This window comes from Excalfactoria chinensis, chromosome 16 (assembly GCF_039878825.1).
Source record: "Excalfactoria chinensis isolate bCotChi1 chromosome 16, bCotChi1.hap2, whole genome shotgun sequence".
Taxonomy (NCBI): domain Eukaryota; kingdom Metazoa; phylum Chordata; class Aves; order Galliformes; family Phasianidae; genus Excalfactoria; species Excalfactoria chinensis.
The window spans coordinates 1712552-1732458 of NC_092840.1; the positions used below are offsets into that span (position 1 = coordinate 1712552).

The following is a 19907-nucleotide window of genomic DNA, read 5'->3' on the forward strand; positions in this document are numbered from 1 at the left end:
TTTGAACACTTGGAGGATGTTAAAGCTGTTCAATGATAAGAGGTATTTACTCTTCTTTTTTTGTTTTCTTGTAGCTTCAGTGAACTGAAGCAACCAGCCAAAGAAAGGACACTGAGTAGGGCTTCTAGAGGCAGCATGCTGGTAGATTAGCCAAACCAGTTTGTTTGTCCCTTATGATCTAAATATAGGGAACCTCCTTAATTAGGGAAGGCATCTGAGCTCTGTGCAACTCTTAGTACACACTGGGAGACGTTCTTCCCTTAGTGCCCAGCTGAAGGGCAGTGCTAGTGCAAGGCTTCCCTCTGCACGGAGCTCAGCTATTAACAGAACACTGAAAGTTCAGGGGAGTTGAAACTGAAAATGGATTGCTGCAGTGAGGTGTTAGTTCTAATAGGGAAAGGGTCAGCAGCTCAAATGTAAGGAAAAGAGAAACCTGTTCTGGTAAATCACGTCTGCCTTTAAACACAGTCTTGCTGTTGGTACAGTAGCTGCTGGGAAGGTCCTTACAGTCACTCAGGCTGCTCTTGTTTGCTTTCTCAACTTTTTCTGGCCTTATATGCCAGCATATGTGGTTTTATCTCTTCATAACTTGGCTTTTTCTGTACTGTATTTACACATTAGGGGACTGGTTGAAGAGCGAGTCCTGCGGCTGTTACCCAAACAAGTATTTGGGCTGCATTCTAGAAAACAGCTCTCTGTGGTCCTAGGAAAGCTAACCTGATCTTTGAATAACACCTGAAATGGGAATTCAGGTGGTCAGCTCTTACAAAGGGGTGTCTCTTTAAAGTTGGCTGTCTACTTATGTCAACCCTTCAAATAGGATTACTTGGTTCTGTTACATTACCAGGCTTGTTTTGCAGATACCAAGGAAGAATTACTTGAACTCATGCTTTTCTTATATTGAATTAACTTCCTGGTTTTACACTGCAGATAAACAGTACTAATGCTGTAGTCAAACATGTCTGCCCTTCCTGGGCCAGCTTGGAGTGCCCAGCTTTGCATTTGGAGCTCGTTGCTGCTGACAGATGTCACTGCAGTGTGTGACACCTAAAGGCAGCTTCAGTTCTTGCTGGTTCAGGCAAGCTGTGTGTTATAGAGCTCTTAATGGACGTGGCGTCCTCTGACTGTATTTGAACCATAAACTGCACAGTTTAAGAATGTATTTAATGCTTTGAACAATGTGTAAATAGCAGCTTAAGAGATGAATTAGAGGACTTGTTCTGTGAAGGAAATGTCACTTCTGCAGGAACTGAAGTGATTCTCCAGCTGCCTTCGAACCTACAAATAGTTAATGGCATGTAGTTAGTGTGGGCTGTGCTTTGAACCAGCATCTGGTCTGGCTTTATAAGCCTTTGTAGAGCAGTGGTACTAAACCTGGTGGTTCTTTGGACCACGTCATCTTGTCTGATGGATTCCTTTCTGGATTGGTTTTGGAGCAAGTCACGGGGAATATGGAATGTCCATTTGTGAAGGTAAGGAAGGGAATGCTCTGGGGAGGCTGTGGGAGCAGTTCCCTTCCTGATGGCACATCATGTTTCAGGGAACTTGGTTTAGTTTTTCTTTAAAAAAGACAAATGTATCACACTGGGAAAACAACATCACCGTGATTTTCCAGAGAGATGATGTTTAGGCCACTTGATGTTATCAACTTCCACACTTGTGTGAAGTAGTTCAGCGAAAGTCATCCAACACTGCACCTCTCCAATGGCCTTTTCTTCCTCGATGGCAGTGAAGGTGTGTACGTATCTCACCCAAATGCTCTTCCAGACAGAGCAGGCTATCTGGCGCAATTTAGGAATTAGGGGATTAGGACTCAGTCTGTAATTGAATTGTTCAAGGTGCAGTAAAACAGTGGCCTGCTTGTAGGTGCTGATGGCAGAGGAGCCTCCTGGTGGCCTGCCAGCTCCTGGCTGCATCCCTGGGAACAGAGCTTCCTGTTACGGACACCTTGTAATAACTTTAACCTACTTAATGCTTTTAGAAATAAATGTTTATTCATTGCTGGTGTTTGGTATTTAAATAAAGTTGTCTTATGACAAAAGTATCAAGCGATCTTTTGTTAAAGAGGTTCTGCAAGCTGTGTGCCAGGGCCAAGTGTGGTGAAAGTGAGGTTTGTGTGTATGTATACAAACTAATAGCTGCAATTCCATGTAGCGTGTCCTGAAAGGAGTTCAGTGGGACATGAATGACGTGAAACTCTAAAGGAGTCTTCAGGTCAAAGTGGCTTAATTTATCCAACTTCCACCATTTTCTGTGTTCATTCTCAATCTCTGGTGTTGCATTGACTCAGGAAATGCAGCGTGTGAGGATGCCCTGGTAGGTGTTGTGTAATGCTGCTCCTGGAGCCGAAGCTTCCTCTGTCATCATATGGGTGACAGAAAGGGCTAAGTGAAAGAAAAATAGTGTGAGAGGAGGGGAAAAAAAGATGAACAGGTGCTCAGAAAGGGTGAGTGGAACCCTTGGGGCTTGGAATAACAACCTCCCTGTTCTACTTGTTTGCTACTGCTGTTTTAGAAAGGAATTAAGAAGGGCGAGAGAATTGACTCATGTCAAAAGGACGTGGAGGATGTTAGTGGGAAAAATGGGGGAGCGTGAGGAACAAACTGTTCCTCCTATTCCCTTGTGCTGTTCTGCCCTTTCCAGTCAAAACTCCTGCTGGCTGCTCTCAGTCTTGTGCACTTGCTGTTCTCAGTTCCATCACTTGCAATGTAGCTGCTATTCGTGACTCTTTGGTTAGCTTTTGACTTATTTCCTCCCAGCATGGTTGCTATTCATGTAGCTTAGAATTCCCATGAACCTACTCCAGTTTCCACCAGTTCAGGCTCTGGGTCGGGGTTGTGTGTCTTGTGAGCTTCCGTGTGTGTGATCTCTAGATTCATATCCATCCTTGTGGATCTCTCCACAGTTCAGACTGCTCTGTGCAGCAGCTCCATCCTGCTGGGATGCAAGCTGCAAATCATTATTTAAGCTGGAGAAGTTACATGGTTGTGTAACTGGAAAATACCTGCTTGAAGTTCAGCATTCCTCCTTCTCAACCTGTGTGTTTTAAAGCCTTCTGTAAGGAAGGCAGTAGCTTTGTGCTCCCCGGCCTCAGGAGCAGCTGTGCTCAGGGTGGCAGTCCTGATGCTTCCAGTTCCTCTCTGGTCTCTTGGCCTCAGTGTGTCTGCATCACCCCAGAGGCAGGTGGCTGGAATGTGCTAAGGAATAGGAGCAAAGTACTATTAAGAACAGGATTAAATAAAGAGGGGGGGAAAAGCGCTAAGTTATATTGGGAAGAATAAATAAGGGAAGAGATTGTCATGTAGACAAGATGCAAGCTAAAGCTAAGCAGAAAATGAAGAAAAGCAACAACCTGGGGGGTGTGTGGTGTGGTGCAAGAGGAAATGGAAGCAGTGTGGAACTAGGTTTGGTGGGAACAGAGTGCAGAACGTTAAACAAATGGAGAACTTGTACCAGAAGCCACACTTACATAATATGATGGTTGTGACATTGCACCACCAAAGCAGAACTGTGGTATTTCAGCAGAGGAGTGGGAGGTGGGGGTACCTTCAGAATTGTCATTTCTCATGATCCCTGTGTGTTCATACCTTTTCTGTTCTGCTGGATGCTTCCTTTCAGTGAAGAAACCAAAGTGACAGCTGTCCCATTTTAATCAACAGAGATTAAAAGGGTTTTTTTTTTCTGCAACCACTTGCCACTGTTTTGTTGCCCTGTTCCACTGTTTAGGGCATTTCACCTTTTATGTTACTTGTTTCTCCCTGTTATCGTGTGATTGCTATTCCAGCCTCCTCCTCTGTGTCTGTGTGGAATCATCCAAGAGGAAAAGCAAAACGAGCTGTGTGAATGTACACATCACCCATTTTGTTTACATAATGGCCAAGATCCTGAAACAGCCAACAGGGCTGGCAGGATCCTGGGAGGATGGCTTACAGCAGAAGCTCAGGTGTTGCAGTTCAGGTCTCCTTAAGCACAAGAGCTTCATACTAATTTCACTAACTCTGATTTTCAGTGTATGTGTCCTTATGTACCGCTGTACCTGTGCTTAACAAATCCCAAATGAATGAGCCAGCTACAAGCACGTGTGGCAGTCTAAGAAGAAAGATGAGGTGACTCCTCTCCCTTACTAGACACATTAGGCTCTGTAGGATTTAATGAAGGAAGTAGCTCTCTTCCCTTTGCCATCTTGTAGACTTTGCCTTCCGTTGTGGATCAGCCATGCCATGCCCTTTTTTGGGGGTAGCCAACTTAGATTTGCTTTGTGTTAATTAAGCAGTTACAGCCCAGTGCCTGGGGTTGTTCCTCCCCGCAGTGTTTTTGAGGTGGTCATAACCTCATAGTAATGTTTCCTCCTACAGCCCCTTTCTTTTCCCTTTACATTTTGGCATGGCTTAGGAAGCGATAACATTTGAGGTCCTTATCTGTGCCTAGCAGCCTTGCAAGAGGAATGCTAATGAGCACGTCACTGAGTGCCTTCTGAATGCTGGCACAAATTAGGTGGAATTATTAACGCTTACACTGGAACAGTTTCTCCTGTTTCTAAGCTTCTCTACAAAACTCTTGAGACAGAGTGGTTTCTTGCAAACCTCATTAAATTCAATAAAAAGTGTGTTGCAGATTTGGTGAAGTTTTTTCTTGGACCTAAAGTACACAAAATACATCCACATCCTGCTGCTCTAAATGTCTTGCCTATTTAAAAGCTTGGACATGGCCAGAAAAGACTCTCTAAAGAGACATTCATGAGTTGCATGGTTTGCCTCCATAGCTTTTTGTGTCTAAGGAACTTGCTAAGTATTCCTGACAAAGGTGACTTTGTACAGCCTAGCAGTTGTAAGGTTGAACTTGTTGCAGGTTCAGCCTGATAGCTGAAAGTAAGACTGTGTCCTTTTTGTTTCCTGAGCTGTGGTTAATTAGCAGGCCACGAAGCTGCTGGAATTGCCATTTCGGTTGCTGGTGGTGAGCTACAGGAGTTGACACCTTTTGCAGGCAGCCAAGCAATGCTTTTGGAGGTTATCACATGCAATTGCTGTTCCTGATGAGCTGTAGTTCTTCACAGCTGGTTACGGGGGAGCAGGCTTTCATTGCTTTGGTTGTTCACATGCATTAGGAATGGTTGGTCTTGTATGACCTTTGATTCTAGGGTCAGTGTGTGTGTGGAGCTGTGCATCCCATGTGGCACACGCTGTTGAGCAGTCATTTGGATGTAATTTGTGTGATTACTTGCAAAGTGACTGCATATGACCAAAACATATTAGATATTTAATACTTTTTTTGGACAAATGTGTATTTATTAGTTATTGCTTAAATTTATTTGTTTTTAAGAAGTAACTGTTCTTATAGCATGTGGAATATTGTAAATGGTGGGGCTTCTTGTAATGACTGCTATTACACGAGCATTGCTGATCAGCTGGGTGTTTTTGCAGCTTTGCCCACAGGTAGCTGGGCAGTAACCACAGTCTTTGGGGTGAAGGGACAATAACTTCAGTGTAAAATTAAATCACTTTTAATAATCTCTACAAAAATGGTTGGACCTCCTAGAAATGAGCTTCTTTATCAGCTCGTGTTTCCATGTAATTTGTTTGTGGTGGTGTTTTACTACGAGTGCAGCTGCTAAGTTTCTTGTATGAGCTGCTGACAATTTAAGAATGCTGTTTCAATTGAAGGTTTCTGTGTCAAAGTAGCGTCTTTTTATTCGCAGTTGCCAATGTGAAGTATTGGAAAAATAACGTCTGAAACTGCCTGGGACAAAGAGGACTGTTTTATTATCCCTTCTCTGGTAAGTAGATCATATTGGCAGGCTCCCTGTTGACTGTTACTGGTCACTCTCTGTGAAAACAGTTTCTGAGATGCTAGATAAGTGCATATATACTTTGCTCAGTAGGTATTTGCCACGTGTAATTAAAGGAAATAAGAACTCCTCTAGTTTTACTGAATATCTTTGAATATGATTCTTTGTCTGTCCTATCTTTTCCTGAATGATGTGTAAACATCTATGTTATTAGTTACTGCACCAGTAAATGCTTTACAAAGCTACTCAGTTAATTCTGTGTGCAGTGCCAAGAAAGAGCTGAAGTCCTGCTGTCGGGGGTTGAAATGTGGCAAGGTAAGCATTTGCCCTTATCTCAGATAATTTCCTTTCTCCTCTGGTGAAAAGGAAGGAAGGTTTCTACTTTGTAACAGAGGCATCTTTTGCCAAAACCAGATCACATTGTTGAGCATTTCATCCTCCAATTTTCTAATGCTTCCTTGTCAAAACCTTTGCATTTTCAGTCTGGAACTTTAGGAAGACAGCTGTGATGCAGAGAGTAAATAGCCATGGTTTGAGACTGAAGGACAACTCAATTTCATTTATAGGGAAATAAGTGGAATTCAGTATCTGGAAGGTGACATACAGGGAAGAAAGTTAATTGCTTTGGTACTAATTCTTTTTTCTTGTTTTCCTTGCTATAGTATGTAAGTCAAACTATATTTAAATACATGTTGATTTAAATGATCCTTCTTTCTTTCATTTTTTGTTTCGAATTGCTGGCAAACACGTGGTTATTGCTAATGCTAATTATGTGTATAATTTAGACCAGAGGCACATCTTAGTGTAAGGTAATAAAGATGTTCCCATTCTGGTTGGATAATCAGAGGTTGCACCCTTTACCAATCATTTATTCTTCAAAGAGGAACACGAGGATGGAGAATTAACTGCAGTGACCTCTGTTTGTTGTGATGTGACTCTCCAGTTCTGAGAGCAGCACTACATACGTCAATAACATCATAAACGTTTTTCGCTGTGGTCTTTAAATTGTTGTATCTGACAATAAAAACAAATCTCACAACACTGTTTGTAAACTATCTAATATTTGTATGTGATCCTATGTATAAATGGAAGCCTGAATCCAAGGGTGCCTTCAATGAAGTTGTTTTTGTAGTTAGTTATGAGATGGATTTGAGCATTTTCATTTCTGGGAAATGCTTCCTTTCCCTTTTGCTTGGTCCTGTGATCAGGAAGCACTGGGATTGGCTTGCTGACGTGATGGGAAAGGTATTATTTCATTTAGTATGCTCAGTTTCCATCCAATCAGTGAAATCCATTCTAACAAGTCAGTATTTCATGCTGGTTTTGTCAGCAGTTTTTGTACATACAGCACTCTGGTTGCTGAAGCTTTGCACTAACACCTCGAAGCTGAGTGCAGCCTGTGTTCATCTTACAAACATTTTTATAAGCCCTTGTACCATTTATCTTGGCAGCATCACAGTTTATTTCTGATAATCCTGATTACAACTGAAACCAACATTTTTTTTTTCCACACCGCTCTCCCAACATTCACCTAAAAAGGTATGATTCTCACACACATGTAAAACCAGCGCACTGCAAATAGAAGCTGCTTTGCAGCTGAGTGCAGTAATTAGAATAAGGAACTTGTTCTGCTGTGATTTGAATAGTCCCTGCCTGTTCGTGGTGGACTTCAGGGTTACAGCTGTATGAAGGAGTTCTTTCTCTAAGCCACCCTTAACACCTACATGGTTATACAGTTAACATCCAAAATAATAGTATCAAATGAAAGCAGAAGAACAACTTGGTTTACATCAGTGTCTTGTATGCTAAAACTTTTCATCAGTGATACCTGGTGTACCTTATATTTGTAATCAAGTTCATCTTTTTAATTAGATTCATATTCTTTTGCTAATTGTACTTGCAGGAATTTCCCGGAATTCTATTTTGCTATAGTCAGAAGGCTTTATTAGTTGTGCTTGATGCTTTCTTGAAGCTGTACCTCCATTGTCTGGATGGATCCATCTGGAAATGGGGGTTTTTAATGACTTCACCAATGGCTGCTGTTCTGGAGAGGTCTTCATTACTCTTCCAGCAGGCTGTAGAGCTGACAGCTGAATGTGTAAGCTTATTATTTTAAGGATGAGTAGGAGATATGTTTAAATCTTAGCTCTAAACCCATCTTCTTCTAAGTCGTTAGTCTTCATTATATCAAGAAAACTAAAGTTAATGCGATCTGTGCCTGTGACTTAGCCACCATCATTTAAGTCTGATGGAACAGGAGGCTCATTTCTGACAGCTCGGAGCTCAAGGACGGTGGTGAATCACATAACGTGAAAAACTCATAGCGAGAACCGGAGGCTCAAAGGTGAAACCAGATGTGGCTCAGCCCCTCCTTTTGTGGTATCTTCAAGTCACGGGTAGATGTTTTCTGGAGAGATAAGCTTAGCAGAGCACAACACACGTAAAGTACCACGTCATGTTGGAACTGAACACAAACACTTGTTTTGAATACAGGAGCTGGAATTTTGTGGTCCATATTAGCTGTGAAAAGCTTGGGATTTTTAAGTCCAAGCCAAACATAGTTTTGCAGTGCAGCGAATAATTCTTTACTGTGTTGTATACAGTGTAATTTTATTAAGTATTGTCTCTAACTATTTCATATATCATATATCTTCATATATCTTATTTTAGAATATGTTCACTTTTGTAATTTCCCCATAATACCAATACTTTATTTCTCCTGTACTGTAGAGAATGTCCAGGGAGTTTCACTGTCTGCTGGTATGATGCAGAGTGGACTCCCATCGGGACTCCATCAGGTTTTGCTTGTTAATACCTGTAGGAATATGATAGTGATGGAAGTATTCAGAAGGAGAAACTCACGAGTTCCAGTTTTCCATCTCTGAGAGGTTTGCAGAGTTTTTGTTTATAGATTTACCAAAGTGGAAGTAATGGCTGAAGGAGTAGGTACTCCCAGCTTAACACCGTGCCATAGCCCTGTTTCCAGCTCAGAAACAACTTCTGCACGCTGTGGAATTCTAAGTGTGGGATTAAGAACGTATGTGTGAGCCTCTGTAGGTTAATTCTTGGGCTACTCTGGTGACATGAAGGCTTTGAGGACACATCTTCCATCCATCTGAGTTTTTTTATTTATGCAGTGGGGTGTTATAATATTATTTCATGATACACGTATCTGCTGCTCCTTCTCTCTTTGCAAATGTTCTGCACAGGGTGCAGGGTGTAGTTAGCACTTCCTGCAGGGCTGTCATGTTGGTGAGCTGATGGGCGCAAAGTGGTTTTATGTCAACTACTGCATTGGTAACTGCAAATATATTTAGAAGTGGGGTGACATATGAACTGAAAACAGACAGAACTTGCTGATACGTTGAACTTTTTAATCTTCTATTTGATATAAACAGCCAAAACTTTTAAATACCTGTATTAATTCTTTATACAATCAAATGAACCAGACAAATGCTGATGTAAATTAAAGAACTTAATCTATTAAAACAGATCTTAAAATCCAAATAGTAACTACTGTAATCACCAGGTTTCTTGTAGGGTCAGTGGCATTACCTTCTATCTATAAAAGAACCCATATATGGATTCTAATTTGTATGTCATCATTGAAGCAATATTGCTGAAGGGCAATCTCACAACCTGTGTTGGATATCACATGAAATACTGTGATCCTGTGAATGATCACAGTGATTCCTGGTGTTTTATAACCTGTTTATTTGTGAATCTCTGTCTGCAAGTGACTTGGGAGAAAATTCAGGGTGATCTGGACAGAAACATGTTTTAATTTCAATGATATAAATAGAGAGCTGTAACTACTGCTGTTGGCTGGTATGTTTCCAGCAGCACACTCAAAGGTGATTTTTTTCGGTGTGAACGAAAGGAGACAGGCAAGTTTTGAAGCAATTTTGTCTCTCAGGAGAGTCAGGTGATATGGATTTCATCTTTTCCTAATTACTGTTTGCTTCTGGTTTTCTAATAGCTGAATTCTCAGCTTTATAAATCCATTTGTTTTCATTTGCCAAAACAAAATTAATTTGTTACACTTCTCTTGTTTTTCAGATTTTAATAAGTGAAGACGAACCTCAAAGTATTGTGAGTGAAGACGAGGATTTCTCCTCCTATCCAGGGCCTGTCATGGTAAGCAAAAGCGTTCTATTCTGTCAAGAGCCTCTATGGGCTAAAATCTAAAAAAGCACTGGAAAATTAATACTTACATGTGGGACTGTTGAATCTGAGGTATACTGTTAGACTGGGCTAAGTTGATGCTTCCCCTCTCCCCCCCCCTTAATACTCATACAAGGCTTTCTTTTTTATGACTACTAATCAGGCTGTAGGAAGGAAATCTGTTTCTAATATATTTAGTTGTTTATGTGCCTGTCTTTGTAAGTGTGGGAACTTCAGTAAGTTACTGAAATCTGTGTTCTGTAAAGAGTCTATCGTCTTTGACCTACTGTTGGTCATTGATAGCCTGCTACATGGTGAGGAGGGCATTAAGTGACAGTGCTGAGGTTAACTGTAAAACTTTGTTTTTCAGGATGAAGAGACTCAGCACAGCCTTGAATGCATCCAAGCTAATCAGATTTTTCCCAGGAAGCAGCTGATCCGAGAGGATGAGAACCTTCAGGTAATCATCGTGCTTCTCCTTGCCCATGAGGATCACAGCGTTGCTTATTGAGCTGTGTATTTGCTGGCCTCTCCTGGAGAATTTTCTTTTGTGAATCAGCACAGTTAACAGGAGAAACACTCTCTGTACAAATGCTCAGGTACTCTTGGGTAGAACAGAGAGCTCATGCATTATGTTGCAGAAGTTTCCTCAGTACCTGAAAAGTACAGCCACAGAGCCATGTTGAAATTTCAAGTTCTTTTTCCTGCACTGAGAATTAATAATAATCCCTTATTATCAGTGTTAGGAAAGTTTTTATTTCATAGTGGAAAGCTTTTTATGTTCAAAGCCCTGCACTGTCCCAACAAAAGTAAAACTTAAACAAATGGCAAAAGCACCTCACGCTGCTGCTTGGATTCTGCCATTGTTTTCAGTTACAGAGAAGCCAGGAGTCTCATGTAGCACTAAGTAGATTTTTTTGTTTGGTTTTTGATTTTTTCTGAACTTCAGTTGAAATCAGTTTAATTCAGATGATTTAACCATATAGACGTCCTGCTAACTGGGGAGGTAGTGTGTTTCATTGTCACAGAAAACATTTTTAATTGCTTTAAGTTGATATAAAACCAGGCTAGTTTCAACTCGGGCATTTATACACCTTTCACCCAACTCAGCTAAACTGTGCTTAAACCTTGTTTTTACTTAAACAATTGCAATTTGTATGTACAACATGAAGTTGCAGGTATAGTTTCTTTCCAACTTAAAAAGCAGCAGCAGGTCATGCATTTTCATATTAGCAATGGAAAATAGGAGTCAAAATTATGGTTTGATTGATGGCTTTACACTGTGTAGCAGTCAAGCTTCCAGTCTGAAACACTTAGTGAATGCTGGGGACTGCAGCATAGATGGTTATGCATGATTTATGTTTTGCCTAATTTAGGATGAATTTAGTAACAAGATGGAAATGTCACTTTCTATTAAGGAGCAAGAGTGTAAATCACAATGTTGGACTGCTTGCCAATTTTTTCATAAAAATGCAATCTTTTTACTGACTGAGCGCGTGCTACTTAAGCAAGCTATGAGAAAGTGGGGAATTGTTTAAAACAAAGGCCTTGTTTTAGTAATAGCTAGGCTGGGTTCTCAGCAGTGTTTCATTTTGCACTGTAGTTATTGTGTGTTTGAGTGGATGCTCAAGGGAGGGATGTGTTTGGATAAATGCTTTCTAAAAGACTTGTCTTGCTGTTCTGAAGGTCCCATTCATTGAACTTCATGGTGAGAGTACAGAGTACGTAGGACGAGCTGAGGATGCCATCATTGCGCTTTCTAATTACAGACTGCACATCAAATTCAAGGAGTCTGTTGTGAACGTAAGTGTTATTCATGTTACTACAGAAATGCAGGTATTTTGAACTCAATCTAAATAAGAGAATTAGATGAAAATGCAGTCATCTTCCCTTTCAAGGTTTGAGGTAATGAAAAATCTCTGTATTGTGTTCAAATCAAGTTTTTAACACAGTAGAAAGGTGTACCTGGAATTCAAAAGATTGCTCAGCACCTCTGAAAATGCAGCTTTATAACTCACATCAGCTTTCTCTTCCTGTATGGGTGGCTGTCAGCCCTATGTGCTGCCTAAGCTCTGTATACAGTTGGTAGAGAAACACAGGGTCCTCCAGGGGGCTGTTTGCAGAATCTAAGCCAAGTTCTTAGCTTGCTTGGAGTAGCTTCTAAAGTTTGATGCCTGAAGTTGAATAGTGTGAATAGTATCAGTGACCTTAGAGATTTGTGAATTTTACCTTATTTGCAGATTCCTGTGCATTTCTTAATAGAACCGTACATCCATTCTTAAGAACTGTTACATATCCTAGCTACTCAGGATCACAGAAGTAGATGTTATGTGAAAATGAATTCAGTGAGCATTGTATAGTCCCTTACAGTAGAATGATGCTGACATATTCCTGTCTTACAGGTTGTAACACAATTTGTGAACTATGTAGAATTCACTGGGACATTATACATGGCATGGAAGTGTTTCTGCAAATATTTCATGAAACCAGCAAGATGGGCTCAAATAACATGAGCACATTTCCCCCTCCCATCACGATGGGCTTTTCACCAGTCTCCTTAGTTCTAGTCAGTTTCTGGCTGTGGCTAGTGGGGAACGGATGTCAGGTGTCAGTACTGAATTACAAAGAGCTGAGTTAAGTGTGAAACACCAAAACTGATGCATGTTGTTCTAAAGCTGACAAAAGTAAGGGCAGCAGAGAAGGCGGCAGATGCCTGTCACGTACTTTACTGAGCCCCGTGCATCCTAGTGGTATGGAACATCATTGAGATCTCTTGTGCACTATGTAACTGATAGAACTATGGATGCCATGTCAGTTTTAATTTAAATTGTTCTTTTGTTGTTTTGTGCCAGAGCCAAATGACTCATTCTGTAAAAAAGTTCCTGTTTACTAATTGTTTAAATCTTCACTGTTTTGCATTGGCTTTAATCATATGGCTCAGTTCTTTAGGCTTGTGTGTTCCTCTCATAGTTATTAATCACATTAAGCGCCCTTTTAGTTCATGAGCTGTTAACACAGGATGAAAGGCGTATCTGCTGGACTAGTGAGCATCTGTATTCAGCACCTGAAATTCTTGATGTGTGTTTTATTCCAGCAAACAAAGGTATTATTTCTCAACATGGCAGTTATTCAGTGTGCTGGCGGAACATTTCTGATGGCAAAAATTAGACTGGAAATGTAAGGGCTCTTGTCTTTCATTGCAGACTGAACAAGGAATATAGTTTGCGTGCATGCATGCACGAAGATAGAATTACTTTACTTCCCATTTGTTGTAGTCCTGTAGTCCTGGAATATAATGTGGGACTCAGTCTGTGCATGGGAATGGTAGTCAAGGTTCAGCTAGGTGCTGATGGCTCAGCTGCAGTCCAACCAGATGCTTCCCGTTGAACTGTTGGCAACATATAGAAATGTGAATTCAGAGGCTCAGTTTTCTCTATTACTGTAGTATTTCGTGTTAGATTTGTTTGTTGTTATTTGATTCAGAGTCTGAATGTTGTGGCAGAGGAAAGGACTGAATGTTTAAAAGTAGCTGAGACCTGAGAAACAAGAGTAGCCCTCGCAACTGGGAGTTTGTCCTTAGGAATGCCAGGAAATGCCTGAGTTACTTTATTAGGGGAGGCACTAATGCGTGTACTGATGTATCAGTCCTTAGGATAATTGGAAAATAATTTTGAAGAATAACCAATTAAATATTTATGAGCAATAACAAAAATCGATGTTTTCTTCAGTAAAGTATTATTGGAAGCTAGGAAGAAGTACATAAAATGGTATAAATATTACCATGTTAATTTTGCTTCACTGACTTTTATATCCTCTTAGTCCATTAGATAGCTTCAAGGTTGTTAGTCCTTCTTTGGCAGTCATCATTAACCAGACAGATTCAATTAGATGCTGTAGGTTGAAGAGTAGAATACAGTTTATTCTTTGCTAATCCTGTATGGCCATCACTAAGAACTTACTGTGAATTCTGTAGTACTGGGGCCAAAGTCAGATAGGGTTTGGAACACGTGTAAGGATGGAAGATATTGCTGATCAAATGGTCGTATTCTAAAGGAGTTTTTCACTGAGTGGTTTTGATTGTGTTCATCTGATTTTTGTAATGGTTTTATATCTCTAGAACTCTTCAGAAAGCTGCTGTAGGAAGACCTTTTAGGGGGAAAAAGTTTACTTATGTTTGTTTTTTCTTCTTTCAATGATTTTCATCAGAATTGATATCCTAAGTTCAGACTTAGTGTCAGCCTTCCCTCCTCAGCAGAGAGAAGCATTTGTGGGTGTGAATGAGGATTCTTAGTGAGTATCTGTATTATGGTGCTGTTAAAATGAATGAGTTCCAGTGCCTGAACGTGCAGCTGTTCCATTCAGGCATCTCCTCCTGAAGTAGAAGGGATGTTCTTGTGTGGTACCTTGAGAAATGATCCTCCAGGGAATGCAAAGCTGCATGAAGGAAATGGAATCCAGTTAAAAACTGGTTCCAAGTCATTGTTTTTGTACCTCACTGTTCTTTTTTTGTTTACAATTCAATAGACTGGCTGTCCAAACGATGCTTGTGAAACCTCAGTAAGTAGCACAATGTTGCTAGATCACTTGCTGCGCCTGTGCTTGGAAATAAATACATTTAAATGTTGATAATGCTCACCTTGCAGCACTGCAGAAAAGAATTGTATGCGTAAGTCCTTTCCATGGATAATTTCCTAGATCTGAGCAGTAATAGGAACACGGTGTTTTAAACGCAAAAACAAAAGATCCCTTAGACCATGCATAAATTGAAGGGATTACAGCATTAAAGAGCATTGACTTGTATTTATCCACAGGATAAAAATGCAGACACAACAGTGATATCTCAGTGCACATGAGAGGTTTGGTTCCCAGGCTGCTCTCTATTGATTGGCTTTCCTTAAGAAAATTTCAAACTTTGCAGCTGGAAATTTGTCTGCTCGATTTTCTCACTGTAAGCTCGATGCATTTATGGGGGAATTAAAATATTAGTGTAGTTTATGAACCCATGGATTTGAATGTAGCCTCTTTCAAATAGTGGATTTTGGACGCAGGAGAAGAAAAAAGTCATACTAGCAAGATGAAGGAGGTTTTCAGTCTTGGGGTCAAATGAGTTTTTGTGTGAGCTTCCCCTTGGCCTTTAATGGAAAAATGATTTGTTTGGTTTCTTGCCAGTCTTACGTGAGCATTATGGTTGTGTTGTGTCTGTGCTGAGCAACAGCTTAGTCCTCATGTCAGTCCCAGGTCCTCTGACTGTGTGTTGGTCCTGAAAGCAAAGAAAGAGGCTAAATGATTACTTATAAGGCAAGTCTGAAATGTAACGTAGGTGTAATTAGAAGCAAAATTTGACTTGGGTGCTCCTTGCAGGCTCTGTGAGCAATATCACAGCTGGAAGGATTTGAACTCCTTCACCTATGAGAGTCCTCTAAGGCCTTCTGAGCTGATCTTGCAGCAGCTGTACCTCCATGTGCTGTAATCATCTGTGTTTCAGGACACAGAGCACATGGCTTTGACCTCATACTACGTAAAGTAACCAATATGTAACATAACCCTAACATTACTTCAGGCTCAGAAGCAGGAAAACAAGTACTAATTACAGCTCATGGCCCCCACGTTGCAAGTGGTATCCAGGAGAGTCTGAGGCCAAGTGGTGTGCAGGGTAGAGAACAGCGTATTCAGCCTTCAGGGATCTGTCTTAAAAGAGCCTGGATGCAATCCAGTGCATACTACTTGGCGTCATGGTCAAGGACTGAGCCAGGAGATGGGTTGTTGTGGCAGTGTGAACGTCACTTTGCTTTTTCTAATTGGGGAGGTGTATTTCTCTAAATATATTTTGTAGCTCTGTGAGGTGATGGTTCCAGTAAGCAAAAATTAAAGGAAAGAGTACTTCCAAAAAGAAAAAGGTGGAGTTTTAAGATGTTTCTGTTTAAAATGGGATCGACTGATTACAAGAAGAGATGGTCGAGAAACATATTGCAATAGCATAGTGCTGTAGTGCTCTCTACCACGTGATATGGCTGGCCTTTGATATCATTGCATGTTTCTTTGTATAAAAGCGAAAATTACTGCCTCACTGCTTTCTTTGGATAGATGATAGTGTGTGGTGAAGTGCTTGCGTATAAAACTGAGTGCTCTTTGAGGAGCAAACTAACTGCATGGGGTGTCTGCCTTGCTGCGTGCTTCAGCCTGAGAAGTGTTAACAGTGGAAATGGAAGAGTATCCATGGGGAGGGAGGGGAGGGTGAAGGTGGGCATTGTTAGGGTTTTTTACTGTGTATTGAGGGCAATTGACAGGAAGGAGATCGAGGAGGATCAGAGTAGAGATTTTTATGACTGGAAAAGAAAATTTAAAAGCTGATAAAAGGTTATCCTAAAGTGAGATAGAAATAGATGGGGAGCCATGTGTAGACTGCAAGGAGAATAAAGAATGCAGAGGGCAGACTGAAAAGGAGTAGAACAAAGACTGCTTTGTAAGGTGGGAAATCAGAAATAATGCAGAAATGGAAGAACAGGTAGTATGTCATTAGAGTGCAGGTAGGAGGGAGAGGAGCTAGAACAAGGCTGATGGGAAGAGGGGGCAAGATGGGTGCTGGAGGGAGTGCAACATAAGAGACCTTGAAAAAGAACAATAATAATAACAGGTAAAGGAACAACTGCCTACAAAGGACGCTTTCTAGGTCTCAAATGATGTAGTAAGAGAAGGGTATCTTTCTGTTTTGGTGCCACATAAGCTGATGGTAGTTTTAAATCATTTATTGATATACGTGAGACTGTCTGGTCAGGAGGGAAGACTTGGAGGGTTTTGGTCCAGTCCCTTATCAAACATATTGATCAGTTTTACATACCTTGCAAGCTAGACTCAAGTGGGAGAAATAGCTGATAAAAATAACAACACTGACTATAGTAACAGAAGTACATCTAATCTGCTTGTCTGTAATGCATTTGTGTAGTTCTTTAAATTGGTATCTAAGCCCATCTGCATCTTCAGTGTACCAGTTCTAACTACTCGCTTGTTCTAACAGAGCTGGGTGGTTCTGGAGTCAATTTTATCTTAATGATGGCAAATAAAGAGGAGACTTGGCTGAGAAGGTGCCTGTTGATGTTGCTTGTCATGTAATTTACTTTAGACTATTGCCAAAACAGTAATAAGACTGAAAGCATGGACCAAAATTCAAGTGCCAGCTTTTGAATACCCTGACCACTGTGCTGTCCAGTCAGACTTCACCTTGTGTGGGCATCTTCATGCTCAGAAGGTTTCTTCTGGCTCACGTTTCTGGGATGTGCTTCCTCTGCCTCCTATTTTTGTTTCCTTTTCTCATTCCATTCAAATCACAGAATCACAGAATTGTAGGGGTTGGAAGGGACCTCTAGAGATCATCGAGTCCAACCCCCCTGCCAAAGCAGGCTCCCTACACCACGTCGCACAGGTAGGCGTCCAGGCGGGTCTTGAATATCTCCAGAGAAGGAGACTCCACCACCCCCCTGGGCAGCCTGTTCCAGTGCTCCATCACCCTCACCGTAAAGAAGTTCTTGCGCACATTCGTGCGGAACTTCCTATGCTGAAGTTTCAGCCCATTGCCCCTAGTCCTGTCCCCACGCACTACTGAAAAGAGACCAGCCTCGCCACTATAGCTCCCACACCCCAGGTATTTATAAACCTGGATCAAGTCCCCTCTCAGCCTTCTTTTCTCAAGGCTAAATCAAGGAATACTTAAGCTTTGTGATGCCTGAGTAGAAGCAGTCTTGGCTCCACACCCCAGATCCTTGATTGGGAATGACCTTCAAGGATGTTTGGCCAGAGTCACACTGTCAGAGCTGGGTTTAAAGCCACCATGTAGTCTGCAAGGCAGAACTTTAAACTGCTGGATCATACCCCACTGCTGGATCATACCCCACTGCTGACATAGAAGAGCATTTGGATGCTTCTCTGATAGCTTTTGTATTCAAAGATCTCAGTGGCAGAGGTTTTGTCGCCTTGTGAAATGCTCAATATAATCTCTAAGAAGTGTTTCAGACAATTTTACACTTGGCCTTACATCCTGGGACTGCATTTGAAATTCAGAAAATGCCGTATGAGATACTCGAGTGCTAACTTTGGTCATGTGAGACCACATCGTGGGTTTGCCTGTCTCTGAGATCCAACAGTGTTAATGAAAACTTCTTTTTGTTGTGTGGTTTCTTCTCATCTTTAAGGGTACTCGCATGTGCTTACATGCTCTGCCTGATCAAACTTCTGCGAGTTACATATGCCCTAAAACACCCTAAGTTCATTTAACTGCACCTTTAAAAATGAATGATTCAGCTTTATTACTCTAAATACAGCTGCTCTGATCACAGGTGTTGATTTTACAAGGGCAAAAGGTTTTCCCTAAATAAGATATGTAGAATATATCCATATAAGAAGCACGTGGACTGCAGCAGCGTGCTAAGAGGCATCTTGCTTAGCATTTTGTTTTCAACACCAAGAGCTAAAATTACATTTTATGAATCTCTAAATTTGGACCTACAAGAGTGAAAGATGCTTCCATGAGGGAGGAGTCTGTGGATTTCTGCTGCTTTTTCTGCCTTCACATATGTTAGCAGTGCTGCAGTCCTCTCCCCGATCACTTCAGCTATTTTCATGGGATCTCTTAAGTTTCTTGGGCTACACAGCAATGGAGCTAGAACCTTTACTGATCTATGGTTCCATACTTCAGTGTTGTTGAAGTAGCTATACCTTGTTTTCTTTGCTTTTCTCTCTTTACTGTCTCCATGCAGTCCTATAATAAATCTTTGTGATATATACCAAGAAATTGCAATGCTAATGCCACTTGAAATTAAATCGTATCATCTTTTTAATTGCAGGTTCCATTGCAGCTTATAGAAAGTGTTGAGTGTCGTGATATATTTCAACTTCATTTGACTTGCAAAGACTGCAAGGTTATAAGGTATGACTAGGACAGATGTTGAATGAAGGGTGGATGTGCCTTCTATGTGATGTCAACAGCTGTGATGTCTTCAGTATTTTTTTCTTATTTTGTGTGCTTGCTTTCCCAAAAAGATTTTCTTCTGTCTGCTTTTGTGTATGATGGGATGGGATTAAGATGTCTGCTTGCTCCTATTTGTGGTAGCAGACCCTAAGAAGCTATCTTATTTTATTTGGAAGTTAATTTTAGTTTCACAGCTCTTTCTCTGCCTTAGCACGTAATACTAGACACAAAACTAGATAAAACCACTGAAAAATACGCTTCTTAGAAAAATAAAATGTGTTAATCAAGATTTGGGACTGGAGAGTGGGGGCTTAAGAAACAGGCTTGTGCAGCTCTACATGAAACCTTCAGGCTGGGTAGCATCAGCCAGCCTGTGTTTTGTCAGCTACCAGAGTGCAGAGGCTGTCCTTAAGAAGAAAGCAGCCTGTTGGGAAAGAAAAGCCTGGGGTTAAGGCACGGCCAGGTCTGCAGCCCACCTCGGTTCACAGCAGGTTAAACAGCATCCTGTGGAAGGGAGTGTTAATTTGTTCTGTCCTTCAGCAGTCTTCAGCATCTGCCCCTGGAGTCTCTCTAAACTTCACTGTTTCCTACTTTTCTGCTGGAGAAATTAATTTTGATCTATAAACTTTAATTAACAAGAAAGGAACTTCTTTTGATTAAATGTTTGCTGGCAGTACCTTTCATATAATGAAACAAGCCCTAGTCACACCTGAGCACTCAGTGTTTAACAGGCCAGCTGCTTCTTGACATGCTGTGTTTTGCTGAGGTCGGATTTTACTTCAAAAGTAATATTTAGTTTAATTTCAATTAAATATTTAACTTCCTCTTAACTTGTAGCTCTTGACATTTAAAAACCCCACTCTTCCTCCCTACATTAATTCTCCTCAGTTGTACAGTGAATACAAATTATTTGTATTTATGTCCTCCGTCATGAATTTTCATTCAAAATTGCAGCTTCTAGAACCAGTATTTAATGTCGCTGACTGTTGGGAAGCC

The 19907-nt window shown here is 40.9% G+C and overlaps 1 protein-coding gene across 6 annotated transcripts in view; it reads left to right on the plus strand.

The window, feature by feature from the left end:
• Positions 1 to 19907, plus strand: part of MTMR3 (myotubularin related protein 3) — a 70763-nt gene that overhangs the window by 20628 nt on the left and 30228 nt on the right. For 5 of the 6 annotated variants that reach the window (XM_072350859.1, XM_072350858.1, XM_072350864.1 and 2 more), the window contains 5 exons: positions 5696 to 5773; positions 9845 to 9922; positions 10320 to 10409; positions 11636 to 11752; positions 18787 to 18869. In XM_072350859.1, the coding sequence (XP_072206960.1) occupies positions 9920 to 9922; positions 10320 to 10409; positions 11636 to 11752; positions 18787 to 18869 (293 nt within the window). In that variant the 5' untranslated portion in view covers positions 5696 to 5773; positions 9845 to 9919. The remainder of the gene's footprint in view (positions 1 to 5695; positions 5774 to 9844; positions 9923 to 10319; positions 10410 to 11635; positions 11753 to 18786; positions 18870 to 19907) is intronic. The other variant, XM_072350861.1, reaches the window with a different exon arrangement.